Source organism: Eschscholzia californica, unplaced genomic scaffold, assembly GCF_041429995.1.
Source record: "Eschscholzia californica isolate CP2 unplaced genomic scaffold, dmEscCali1.0.p SCAF_2, whole genome shotgun sequence".
NCBI classification, from domain to species: domain Eukaryota; kingdom Viridiplantae; phylum Streptophyta; class Magnoliopsida; order Ranunculales; family Papaveraceae; genus Eschscholzia; species Eschscholzia californica.
In genome coordinates, this window is record NW_028238309.1 from 58789167 (window position 1) to 58802417 (window position 13251).

Here is a 13251-nt window from a genome sequence, read left to right on the forward strand (position 1 = left end):
TGGAATTGGTCCAAAACTTAGATAAGATAGGCTAATTGCAAGAGGCTCTGACGCCACTGTTGGGTTTTGCACCCTTCTACTAGTGTTTATAGCGGAATAAGACATCTAATGTCTACACTAGTATTCCCAGGATCACATGCATAAGCCTATGATAATCATTAATTAAAACTAGAAAGATAAATACCTTATTCGCTAGTTTTCCCTCGAACCTTTCCAATTGCTTATGAGAAGATCAAGAGCTTCAAGTGTAGCTCCTCTACTTGGGACACGAGCAATCAATTTGATCTCCCACCTTGTTGTATAGCTAGCACACCAATGGTGGTTGGAAGAAGAACTCCTTTCTTCTTGACTAGATAGATAGTTAATGGGAATTAGCTCACTTTCTCTTCTCTACTTGATGTGGTAGAGTAAGAAAGCTTAGAGAGAAATTCCACACCTTATTCTCTGCCCTAAGAGTGTTTATATAGAACCCTAATAAGAATCCACCTCCTTTTAGGTTTCCCAAAACACCCTTTAGAATAAGATTTAGGGAAATAGTCGAAAATAGCAACTATTGGTATTTTCTCAATTCCCTAAGGAGATGACGTCCAAACCCAGCCAAAATTGGCAGATTTAATGTTCATAACATAAGGAAACGTCCCTCCAAAAATCAGCCCAATCCGAGCCCTAAAAGTGCCCGAATCGGCCTAGGCCCAAAAACCCTGCTTTTGGCCTTTTTGTACTATCTTTGCCTAATTCCTTTTTAGGCCTATGAGATATGTTTATGGGACACTCCCATGATTATATCTCACTCCCACTAGTCATATCCTAGATCAATTTGTCACTCTTATGTGTAACCCGTTGTAGGATCCGATCGAAGTTAGCCGCGAATTACTTCGTAATTCGACGATCGTAGTTGGTCTCTAGCTACAACTCTACGATCCCTAAATCAATCGGACTTGATGATCTTCCACATCAATTGTCCTATCCGACAAATTGTTCGCATTGTCACCTTGGTCGAAGGACATCTCCTTCAACTCCTTCAGGATGACACACACGCATATGATAAATTATGTTGTATACATGACAAATGATGGTTTCCTCGTCATAAATAACACATAATTTACGAACTTGTTTCATAATTTGTATTCGATGTGTGTTTATGTATGAATAAAAAATGAAAGTTAAGTGAGAGAAAGTTGATATATATGTTTTGAATATTAACCCCCAAATCACGCTAATTGATCTCAGAAAATATACTCTTTCCAAATCTGAAAATTAAGTGAGAGAAAGTGATATATAGATTTGGTTTCCAAATCTGTAAGGATGAGAGAGAAAATCTGTTTTGGAAAATATCCGTTTTCCAAATCTGTTTTGAAAAATCTGTTTTGGAAAATATCCTTGATCCGTTACTTCCTATTAAATCTTTTCAGTTTGTAACCTAAATATCTCCCCCAAATCACGCCCCCTGGTTTGGGAAACTTTCCGGATTCATTCCGAAATTTAACAACCCCGGATTTTTTAGACGAGGGACATGGAGGGTATTTATCAATAAAGTATGAGTTATTTATGCCCTTATTATAAAAGGACTAAATGTCCATATTTTGGGAAGATTGGTCTATATACCTATTATGAAAATGATTTTGGTCTATATACCCATGGACTCTACAAATAAGGGGCTTTCCGCTTTCACCTTACTATTAATTCATTCTCCTTGGTAACAAACTCTTCTGTTTGACCGGATTTAGAGAGAGAGAAAGAGAGAGATTAGTAATGGGTTTGTACTATATAGTAACTAAGTTCAGTGTCTCCATTTATTTCCTTGAGAAAATGTTAATTGTATTTCAATTCACGATGGTGAAATTTCAATCAAAAGCAACACCCCGGTTCCGGTTGTCTATAAATACAAAACCAAAAGGCTTCTTCACCTTAAACCCAATCTCAACTTATCTAGTTAATCTAAATAATGACTAGTTCTGCAGAAAATCATGATGTTCAGCTAGATGATAATATTAAAGTAGTTACGACTGTTGCAGCTAGGGACTGTTTGCAAGTCTACAATTTCCTGACCGAATTACGTACTTCTCGCTTCTCCTTTGGATGCACGAAAGAGAAACGTATCGTTAGCCTAAATGTGGAGAGGAAACCAACCCCAAATGACAACGAAATTGCGACACTTCAATTGTGCCATGGAAATCGTTGCCTTATCATATTAAGGAGTTACTTTTCTTCAAGTGTTCCAGATTATTTCAAGTTCTTCTTTGCTGATGAAGCCATCGCCTTTGTTGGTTTTGGTATTGATGCTAATTTGGCTAAACTTGAGCAACATTATGGGATTGTATGCAAGTCTGGGAAAGAGTTGGGGCCTCTTGCTGGCAAGAGGTTCTCTACAGTACCCTGGTATAGAATTTATGGGTTGGCGGAATTAGCCTCTTTAATTCATGCTCTTTTTGTTTTGAAATCTGAACTTATTGGTCACTCCAATTGGAACACTTCGTCACTTTCCAAAGAAGAGATACATTATGCAACTAAGGATGCTTATCTTTCTTTCGCCATCGGGGATAGGCTAAGGAGTTTAATCAATTAGTTTGTGAAGGTTAGGCGTTTAATGGTTAAATGGTGAGTAGCTAGAAGTAGGGCTGGGAAAACGGTCCGGAAACCCGCGATCCGGCCCGTTCGGCCCGAACCGTGAGAGACCGATGATCGAAGCAGCCCCGAGCCGGGCTAACCCGGCCCTATATATCGGGCTAATTGGGCCGGGACTCGGACAGGTTCTCAATTCCGAGTCCCGGCCCGTTAAGCCCGTCCGAAGCCCGGCCCGATGAGTAGCCCGTATGTGTAGCCCGATAGTTTGCCCGTTAGTTGAGCCCGATGAGTAGCCCGTCGAGCAGCCCGAAATTGATCCGCGTGTTTTTAATGAATCCAACGGCTGAGATTACATAATATCTCAGCCGTTGGATTTAATCTCACCCGCCTATAAATACCCCTCAATTCCCAGCATAAAACCCTAATGCCTCTTCTCACTAACCGAACCCTATCATCTCTCTCTCTTCCACCGCTCTCTCTCTCTGTTTCCGGCGCTCTCTCTCTCTCTTTCCGGCGCTCTCTCTCTTTCCACCCCTCTCTCTCTCTTTCAGCCTCAGACCTCAAGCAGAATAAAGAGACTAGAAGATTAAAGTGAACATATTTGGAACAGAATCCCAATTGGGTATTAATAATTAAATGCCAGAAACTCAAAATCAATCATGGGTATTACTAATTAGTACTCAAATAACAAGTTAACAACAGATAAGATCCAATTTGATATAAAGCAATTTCTTCTTCTTCCTCTTCTGATGTAGATAGTTGACGATTCTCGGAACGTAAAGACTCAATTTCTTCTTCCTCTTCTGATGTAGATAGTTGATGATGATGGGTTTTTGATTTTTGATCATGATGTTTGTGGAGATGGTTGTGGGTGAACTCCATGGCTGACCAAGCTACCTCTGCAACTTCAATCACCGTCTTCCCCACTTCTATAGGATTACCTATCCTAACATGAGTCATCCTCTCTCTCTGTCTCTCTACAAAAAATTCAGTTATTTGGGTGTTGGAGAAAACCTAGCAATTTGGGGGTTTTTTCTTGTTTGATGAAAGAGAGTATTTTCTTGTTTGATGAAACAGAGGCGTATCGAAAATAATAGAGAAAGTCAGAGAGTATTGCCACATTCACAAACTCATAACATGGGCTTCTAGTTAGCATAATTATTCAATAAACCCGAGCCCGCCCGACCCGAGCCCGTTGGAACCCGTTCGGGTAGTCGGGCTCGGACGGGCTATGGGCACTTCATGTCTTAGATTCGCCCGGCCCGATCCGCCCGGCTCATTACCTCGGGCTCGGCTTATCCGAGCCCGATCCGCCCGAGCCCGGCGCTTGGTAGCCCGAGTCCGCCCGATTCCCACCCCTAGCTAGAAGTATTGTATGCATGACTGAAATAGTGAAATGATTGGGCAACTCTGATTATATTCTTGTTAAATGTGTTTATTTTCAGGCTATTTGCCAAATGACCTCCTAGTTTATGACTTGTTTCCCGAATAGTTTGTTAGTTTATCGAAAATACCCAGATAGTCGTTTTTTTTTTATCATTATCACTACATGACTGTTAAAGTCAGATTGTATGTTCCAAAATTACCCTTCTATAATGTCAGTTCATTTCTTTTCAATGTGTCTCTTCCCAAAGTACAATTTATGATACAAAAAAAAATTAATTGTGTTGGTAAAGTTAATGGAATAATGGTGGTGCAGAATCTGTCTAGATGATGATGAAGAAGAAGATGAAGTAGATTAAGACGACGATGATTTGGTTGAAGAGGGAGAAAGGAGATTTAATTGAAAAAAAGAAGATGAATCAAAATATAGATTTAGTAATCTTACCAATTTCTTCAAACATCATTGAAATATCACTTAAGTTATGGATTCTGTAATTGATTATCATTAATCAACACTATTTGGTAATAACAACACCACGATCAAGCTCATCTAATTATATAATGCAAGACTCAAGAAAAACTCTAAAGTGTCAAGTGTGAAAAATGGATCTCTAAATGGCCTCTTTCCTATTTGGCCATTTAGAGACACTCTATTGCATAACCTTCTCCAACGCAAGACTCAAGCGAAACTCTAAAAACTTATGTTTTAGTTTAAAACTAATTGATTTGCTTATTTTAGTCTGAAACAAATCTTGACACATCAATTTGAAGATTTATGTTGAGTTTTGCATTAGAGATGGATTTTAAAGAAACACTCTAAAAAATCTTGTGGCACTCTAAGATTTAGAGTGTTGCATTGGAGATGCTCTAATCAATCTTCTCTCTGTAGATCTCTCTCTCTCTCTCTCTCTCTACATGTCAGAGACAATACTACTCTCTCTTTCTCACCCACTATCAAACTCATCAAATTACATAACACCCACTGGAACGTGGAAATGAATGGCAACCATGATTTCACTACAAAATATGGTCTGGGACGGTAAAAACCGTCCCAAAACGTCAAAACCGTCCTCGATGGATTATGAGGGACGGCTAAAATCTGTCCCCTAAAGCGGGGTCCCAAATAGTATTAGGGACTGTTATATAGACGGATTACATCTGTCCCCAATACTTGTTTGGGATGATACCCAACTGTCCCTGTCTAAACGGTTATTAGGGACAGTCATTAGCTGTCTAAGTATCTGTCCCTACTGTTCATGAATTAGGGACGGACGTAAAACATTTGTCCCTATTGAACCTTTTTTTTTGTAGTGTTTCCAACTATTTTCTCTCTCTATCTCACCACTTCCCTAGAACCCAAAGGAAATGCTACAATGCCCTGTTGGGTTACCTATTAGAAGATAGAAATGAGGGTGTTGAACTGAAATTGTACACGAAAAAGAAAAAAGTTCTCTGTAAAAGAAGTTGTATATGTTCTTTAATCTCAAGCTGGTTTTCTCTTCATCTTTTTGTTAATACGGAGATTAGTTTCAGACATAATAGTTAGAAAGAGGGAGAGATATGAGGTCTCGTTTGGAAGCCATGACTGAAGCTATTTGAGCGTTGTATACAGAAGGAGATTGAGATGTAGGAAGAAGTGGAGAGGTGAATAGTGATCTTGATGGTGGATTTGTGGAAGGGAGGGACATAATCCTGGGAATGAAGGAAAGTGATGATGTTGCATCATTAATTCTGTTTTGGAAGACGCACGATGAAAAAACATGAACTGACATAACAGAAGGTTAATTTTGTAACATAGAATCCGACTTTAACAGTCTTTTGACGGTAACAGTAAAAAAAAATGTTATCTAAGTATTTTTTGATAAACTAAGAGGTTACGCGGGAAGCTAATCATATGAATTGAATAAAATATTCGTCTCTTCGTCCCTATTATTACAATAGTTGACCTTTTGAATGTCGTATAAAGACATTTAGCAGTCATCCTAAGGGGATTTAAACCCCTCCTAAGTCCTAACATGACTAAATTGCCCAGTTAAGCACAAACTTTTCCATCTTTGCAATCGACCCTTTTTCTCGTGAGCGTTTGTTGTTTCTATACTTTATTCACATTAGTTTGGGCTCTTAAAAAACCGCCAACTTTGCCATCTTTCCAATTGTCCGTTTTCTTTGTTACGATTTGTGTTTTTATACTTTTTTCCGCATTAGTTTGGGCTCTTACAAAATCCCGATGGTTCGGAACCGAGCATTAAAATACAATATCTCGCTACCATTATAAATGTGTATTCCAGTTTACACACAAATGAATCGAGAGTTTCTTTGGTGTTCTTATAGGTAATCCAATTCTCAGTTGATTCCCATCAAAATCCACAAAGTTCAGTTCAATTTAAAAATAAAAAATGCACAACAATGATCTTAAAAATTTAAAATGCACAACAATGATCAATCTTTCTGAAGAAAGACTTGAAATTGAACAATTAGCTCGTGAACACATCCAAAACCATACAACAAAGGAAATCTTGCAAACCGAGAATAGATTCAGCTAATATTAATTAAAATGCCATGAAACAAACGGACACATTAAACTAGAACCCGAAGACGACATAGACACTCAAAATAGCTATTGGTTATGTAAGAATTTCTCTAAACCCTAATTTTATTTCAATCATTTCATTAGAACTATTACATCTAGTATTTATACTAATATAAGAAGATTAAGTTGTTATTATAACAGATTCTGTTATAATAACAAACTTAGTTATTTAACAAACTTAACTAATACTAATCAACCTTAGTTATTTAACAAACTAATCTCTAATCTTCTTATTTCAGTTATCCTTGTGAGTGTCTTCAGACAAGAGTGCCTTCAGACAAGCTGAGTTGATGACTTCTTGATGGGCCTTGACTTCTCAGATTGACTGCCAGATAGACCATAGCTTGACTTGACTAGACTTGACTAGTCAACCATTTATATACTTGTAATTTCCAGAGAAACCCTAAAACTCTTTCACTTCTTCAAACCCTAGCTGCCTCTTCTCTCGACTGCTTGTGTTAACATCCCCCCTCAAACCGATGGAGATGACGAAGTATGATCCATCAGTTTGTCACGAAGATGAGAGAAAACGTCGAGAGATAAACCCTTTGTGAAGATGTCTGCTAATTGATCCTTGGTGGAGATGTGATGGATCTGTATTGAGCCATCAGAAACGAGATCTCGAACATAATGAAAATCTACTTCGATGTGTTTCGTGCGCGCATGGAAGATTGGATTTGAAGCAAGGTATTTGGCGCTGATGTTATCACAAAACAGACTATAGGGTTTGATTAATGGACACTTAAGCTCGTCCATCAGGTATGAAATCCAAACCATTTCAGTAGATGTAGTTGAAAGAGATTTATATTCTGCCTCTGTTGAGGACTTAGCAACTGTAGCCTGCTTCTTTGAGCTCCAAGAGATTAAACTCGAGCCAAGAAAAATACAGAAACCCCCTGTAGACTTTCTGGAGTCTGGACATCCAGCCCAGTCTGAGTCTGAATAAGCTGTTAGCTTAGTTATATCACCAGATTGTAAACGAATTCCAGAACCAACAGACCCTTTCAAATACCTAAGGATCTTCTTCACTAAGACCAAATGAGAAGTAGTAGGCTTATGCATGAATTGGGCTGTGTAGTTAACAGCATATGATATGTCTGGTCTTGTAAGAGTAAGATATTGTAGAGCACCTACTAAGCTTCTGTACTCTGTTGGACTAGGAAGTTCTTCACCATCAGAAATTGATAATCTTTGACCACTAGATACAGGCAAATGAGATGGTTTTGAATCTAATAATGAGGCCTTCTGAAGTAACTGTAGTGTGTACTTCTTTTGAGTTAATAGCATACTTGAGTTATCTGGCCCATGAGTAACTTCAATTCCTAAGAAATAGGCTAAAGGACCTAGATCTTTCATCTTGAAAGAGATACTTAGATCACAAATTAGCTTATTCATCATTGGCAAAGAGCTCCCTGTGAGAATAATATCATCTACATACAGTAGAAGTACAAGTATATCCTTATCTTGATGGAAAACAAACATGGAATGATCACTTCTGCTCTTATGAAAACCATACTGATATAAGAAATTGGCAAATCTATTGAACCAAGCCCTTGGGGCTTGTTTGAGACCATAGAGGGCTTTGTGAAGATGACAGACATGGGTTTCCTTATCTGGTTGAACAAAACCAGGGGGTTGTATCATATAAACAGCCTCTTCCAAAACCCCATGAAGAAAGGCATTTGATACATCCAACTGTTTAATATGCCATGAATTTGTTGCTGCCAATGTGAGAATAAGTCTAATTGTTGTTGCCTTTACAACAGGACTAAAGGTTTCATAGAAATCAACACCCTCTTGTTGATGAAATCCTTTAGCAACCAATCTGGCCTTGTACCTTTCAATGGAACCATCACTTTTCTGTTTGAGCTTGTAAACCCATTTACAGCCTAATACATTCATAGAATTTTGATATGGCACAAGAGACCATGTCTTATTTTGCTGTAATGCCATATATTCTTCATTCATTGCTTGACACCACTCTTTGTGTTTAGATGCCTCTTTATAAGTAGTGGGTTCAGCAGGCAATTGTAGAATTGATAAGTAGGCAACATTGAATATGTGAGGTGATGAGTAGTGAGCCACAAAGTCAGATGGTAAATGTTTAGGTTTGATAATGCCATTCCTTCCTCTTGTTATTATCTGCTTAGTTTGTGGTTGAACTTGTGGGATAGCTGGTGTACTAGCAGATAAGTTAGGTGTCCCTATCTCAGGAGCAGACAACTCCCTTGGTTCTGAGTTAGCTGGTGAGCTAGAAACACATCTAGATGTACCTAACTCTAGAGGCAAGGACTGAGTGGATATAGGAGAGGGCAGAGGCAATGAAATAAAAGGCTCTGAACTCTGATCACAACCTGACCTGTTCTTATGGATGTGGACATATGGAAAGTTGTCCTCATCAAAAGTAACATGTCTGGATATGTATAACCTTTTGGTGACAGGATCATAGCACCTATACCCTTTGTGCTCATGACTGTATCCCAAAAATACACATTGAACACTCTTAGGACTGAGTTTATCTTTCCTAAGATCACCTAAGTGAGGATAACAAGCACAGCCAAATATCTTAAGGTTGGAGTAATCAGGAACAGTATGAAAAAGAACTTCAAAAGGAGATAATCCTTGAAGTGTTGATGTGGGTAGCCTATTTATGATATAGACTGCAGTATGAAAAGCATCAAACCATAATAACTTTGGTAAAGAACAATGAAAGGACAGAGTGTTACCTAGCTCAGTAATATGCCTATGTTTCCTTTCTGCCTTCCCATTTTGTTGGGGAGTATAAGGGCATGAACTCCTGAATATAATGCCATTTGTATCCAAAAAAGCCCTGAAATCCCCTTTTTGTAGCTCAGGAGCACCATCAGATTGGAAATACACAATCTTTACTTTGAGTAGATTTTCATTTGTGTTTTTGAAGTGAGTAAAGCATTTCACACTGTCTGATCTCAATTTCATTGCATAAATCCAACTGTATTTGCTGAAATCATCTAGAAATAGAATATAGTATCTTGCCCCATTTGGTGTTGAAACAGGGGCTGGTCCCCAAATGTCACAATGAATTAGATGTAAAGGAGTATTGGTAGTGGAACTTGATGAAACAAAGGGAAGACACTTGCTCTTACCCAATTCACATGAGTTACAGAAAAATGTATCACTAGGGTTAGACAAGTGTATTTTATCTTCTTTATGTAACTGTTTGACAATTCTCTGGTTTGTATGACCTAGTCTAGCATGCCAGACATGAATAGTAGTGGCTGTTTGAGCCATATGGGCAACAATAGACTTGTTTTGTGTGATATTCTGTTGAACTTCTATGGGATAAAGGTTGTTTTTGACTGGTCCCTCAGCTAGAATTCTCTTAGACCAAATATCTTTTATAGTATATCCCCAAGGTAGGAATTCCACAGACACTGAATTGTCTTTTGTGAACTTTGAGATTGACAGTAGGTTCCTTTTAAGATTTGGAACACATAACACCTTATGTAGATCAAAAACACAGTTAGAAGTAGACAATTTTGAAGTACCTGTACTTTCTATTGGTAGAAATTTGCCACTACCAACCATTACTGCCTCAGTACCTTTATAAATTTGAGGTGAAATGATATTCTCTACTGTATGGGTCATATGGCTGCTTGCTCCAGTATCTGCTAACCATGCCCTTTCTTTTATATTAGACATATCTGAACTTTTACTAGTAGTATAGCAACTTTCAGATGATATTATCATACTGTCATCATATATTTCACAATCATGAAAGAAATCTTCATCACTTTCATCATTTTCATCACATAAAATTGCAGTATGACACTCTTGAAAAACCTCATCTTCATCACTGTGATCATAAGGATAGATAATAGCATTATTACACTCAAGTAATGATTCTTCTGAGTATGGGTAAGATTTTGAATCAGGTGAAACAATTTCATCATCAGATAGTATTAGTTGTTTACTTTCTTCTGTATGATAACCAGACTGAGGTTTGTTCTGCCTATATCTGAAATAGCAGACCCCAGCTGAATGTCCCCACCTTTTACATATTCCACATGGAACAGATGAAAAATCAAAATCTTCTGCCTTATGATTCTTAGACTGTGAATTATCTGAATATGAATTATCTTTCTTTTTGATAGCCTGATTTCTGTAATAGGTAGGAGCAGGTTTGATTTTCTGTCCATTTTTATACTGTGATCTGTTCACATAATATACTTCATGACCAGAATCTTTTGTAGCTAGCCACTGTTCATGTTGATTTAACCTAGACTTAAGTTGTGCTAGAGATAAGACTTCATTATTTGCCCTTAGGGCTATAACAAATTGATCATAATCTGATGATAATCCATGAATAGCAATTCGAACAAGTTCAGGTTCGCTTACCTTATCATGAACAGATAGCAAGGAATCAGAAATAACCTTGATTTCCCTTAGATATTCTGCAATAGAAGCATCCCCTTTCTTTATTGTTTGCAGTTTTCTTCTCAGTTGATCTTTCTTTGCTTCTAAACCTTCATTATTGGTTAGATCTAGATAATTCCATATTTCTCTTGCTGATTGAAGACCATATATATCAAAGTAAATTGATTTTGATAAAGTACTCTTGATATATGATTTGACAAAACTTTCCTTACTCCTCCATTGCTGAAATTGTGGGTTGATTTGCTCAACTCCATTGATAAATGTCAACTGAGGTGGTTCTTCAATTGAACCATTAACAAAACCTATGAGTTCATAGGTATTTAACATTGTTTCAACCTGATCTCTCCACATAAGATAGTTGGAGTCATCCAACTTTTCAGTAATGAAGCTGGTGACTGCTGAAATTGGAGGGAGACTGCTTTGATTTGCGGAAGCCATGAAAATGCTTGATGAATAGTATGAAAAAACAGTAAGTTTTCTATCTAATCACTGTTTGAAATTGATGATTTTAGTGCTTGAAGTAGCTGATTTTAATCTTCTTCTATTTTGAATGTTTGATTTTTGCGAGATGATGTTAAATTTTGATGATTGTTCTTGAGTTTGAGAGAAAAACTTGATGAAGACCTAGCCTGAACCTGATACCATGTAAGAATTTCTCTAAACCCTAATTTTATTTCAATCATTTCATTAGAACTATTACATCTAGTATTTATACTAATATAAGAAGATTAAGTTGTTATTATAACAGATTCTGTTATAATAACAAACTTAGTTATTTAACAAACTTAACTAATACTAATCAACCTTAGTTATTTAACAAACTAATCTCTAATCTTCTTATTTCAGTTATCCTTGTGAGTGTCTTCAGACAAGAGTGCCTTCAGACAAGCTGAGTTGATGACTTCTTGATGGGCCTTGACTTCTCAGATTGACTGCCAGATAGACCATAGCTTGACTTGACTAGACTTGACTAGTCAACCATTTATATACTTGTAATTTCCAGAGAAACCCTAAAACTCTTTCACTTCTTCAAACCCTAGCTGCCTCTTCTCTCGACTGCTTGTGTTAACAGGTTAAACTAAAACATGATAAACATCCCAATAAAAAGCACACCCATTAAACTAATTGATACTTTGAGGAAGCAACTTATTCCCAATAGCAAAAGAAAAATAGGCATCAGTAGTAGCAGAATTGATCTGATCCCCTGTAAGGTACCTAGCACCCCAGCTTTGCCCATAACTAACTGTTAGACTATCCACAACATGTAAACCAAAAACACGATGGATTAATTCTTTCAAGCTAGAATCTTTGTACTTGGGGTATGTTCTATATACCATATCAGCCAGACAACCCAAGTCTCTTCCGGAGTTGCATATGATTCGATAGTCACGAAGAGTAACCAAGACATTGTTGATACCAACGCTAACAAACCAAATGGATTCATCAGCAAAGAAGTTCTTGAGTGAATCAGGAACCGATTTGTCCAAGTGCATCATCTGAATGATAATGCACCTACTGCCATGACACAATTGAAGTGATAAAATTAACCCACCAGGCATGTTTAAATTCCACTTCACATCTATGCCAACAACAGGTCTGCCGGTGCTGTTGTTTCTTGTTTCATGAGAAAAAAGATACGTGCGAAACTCATTCAGAAAATGGGTTATTGAAGCACAAGTGTCAGCAACTGTAGTAACGACGTTAGTGTCATATATCTGAACGTTATACTTTGCAGCAGGAATGGTATTTTCTGCGATGATCATCTCCATGAGAGAAGAGTTTGTAGGCATGGTTTCTTTTGTGAAGAAAAGAAGACAAGTGATTTGTATTTATAAAGGGAAGTTACTATATATAGTTGCTTCACAATACACCTTCTCTTTATCAATCTGGTCAAAAGGGAGAGGAGACTCATGGATGTTTGTTACCGAGAGAATGAATTTCCAAGGAATTAAATGAAGGAAGTTCAATAGGCACCCATGAGGTTTTTTTAGAAGTCCCTTTTGTAGGCAGGCAATAATATTAGGCACGACCAATCACCCTTTTAACATTGTAGAAGTATATCTCTACTTGGGGCCAGTGTGAAGAGGGTAAGTGCCACAACACTGGTTGCACCCTATCAAACATTGTCCTTGTTGGAGTAAAATAGAAAGTTGAGTTCCATCGACCAATGTGTTCAAGCTTGTTACTGTAGTTTGTAACTACAATTGATATTACTCAAATGAAAATTGATATCAAAACAAACCCAAACATGTATGATCATTTTTCTTAAGTTTGACAATATTGTGGTGGATCTAATT

General features: G+C 37.5%; 2 protein-coding genes across 2 annotated transcripts; one reads left to right on the forward strand and one right to left on the reverse strand.

Annotated features, from left to right (window-relative positions):
• Positions 1-1945: 1945 nt before the first annotated feature.
• On the forward strand, positions 1946-2566 carry LOC147559625 (3'-5' exonuclease-like). The gene has a single exon (XM_086659201.1). The coding sequence runs from the start codon at positions 1946-1948 to the stop codon at positions 2564-2566; it is 621 nt and encodes a 206-aa protein (XP_086515327.1).
• Positions 2567-12193: 9627 nt separating this feature from the next.
• On the reverse strand, positions 12194-12744 carry LOC147559626 (uncharacterized). The gene is made up of 2 exons (XM_086659202.1): positions 12289-12744; positions 12194-12205 (listed from the first exon to the last, which is right to left on the reverse strand). Exons 1-2 carry the CDS (start codon positions 12742-12744, stop codon positions 12194-12196), a joined length of 468 nt encoding a protein of 155 aa, XP_086515328.1.
• Positions 12745-13251: the final 507 nt, after the last annotated feature.

Coding starts and splice junctions, on each gene's coding strand:
- LOC147559626 (XM_086659202.1), bottom strand. CDS start 12,744: ATGCCTACAAACTCTTCTCTCATGGAGATGATCATCGCAGAAAATACC.
- LOC147559625 (XM_086659201.1), top strand. CDS start 1,946: ATGACTAGTTCTGCAGAAAATCATGATGTTCAGCTAGATGATAATATT.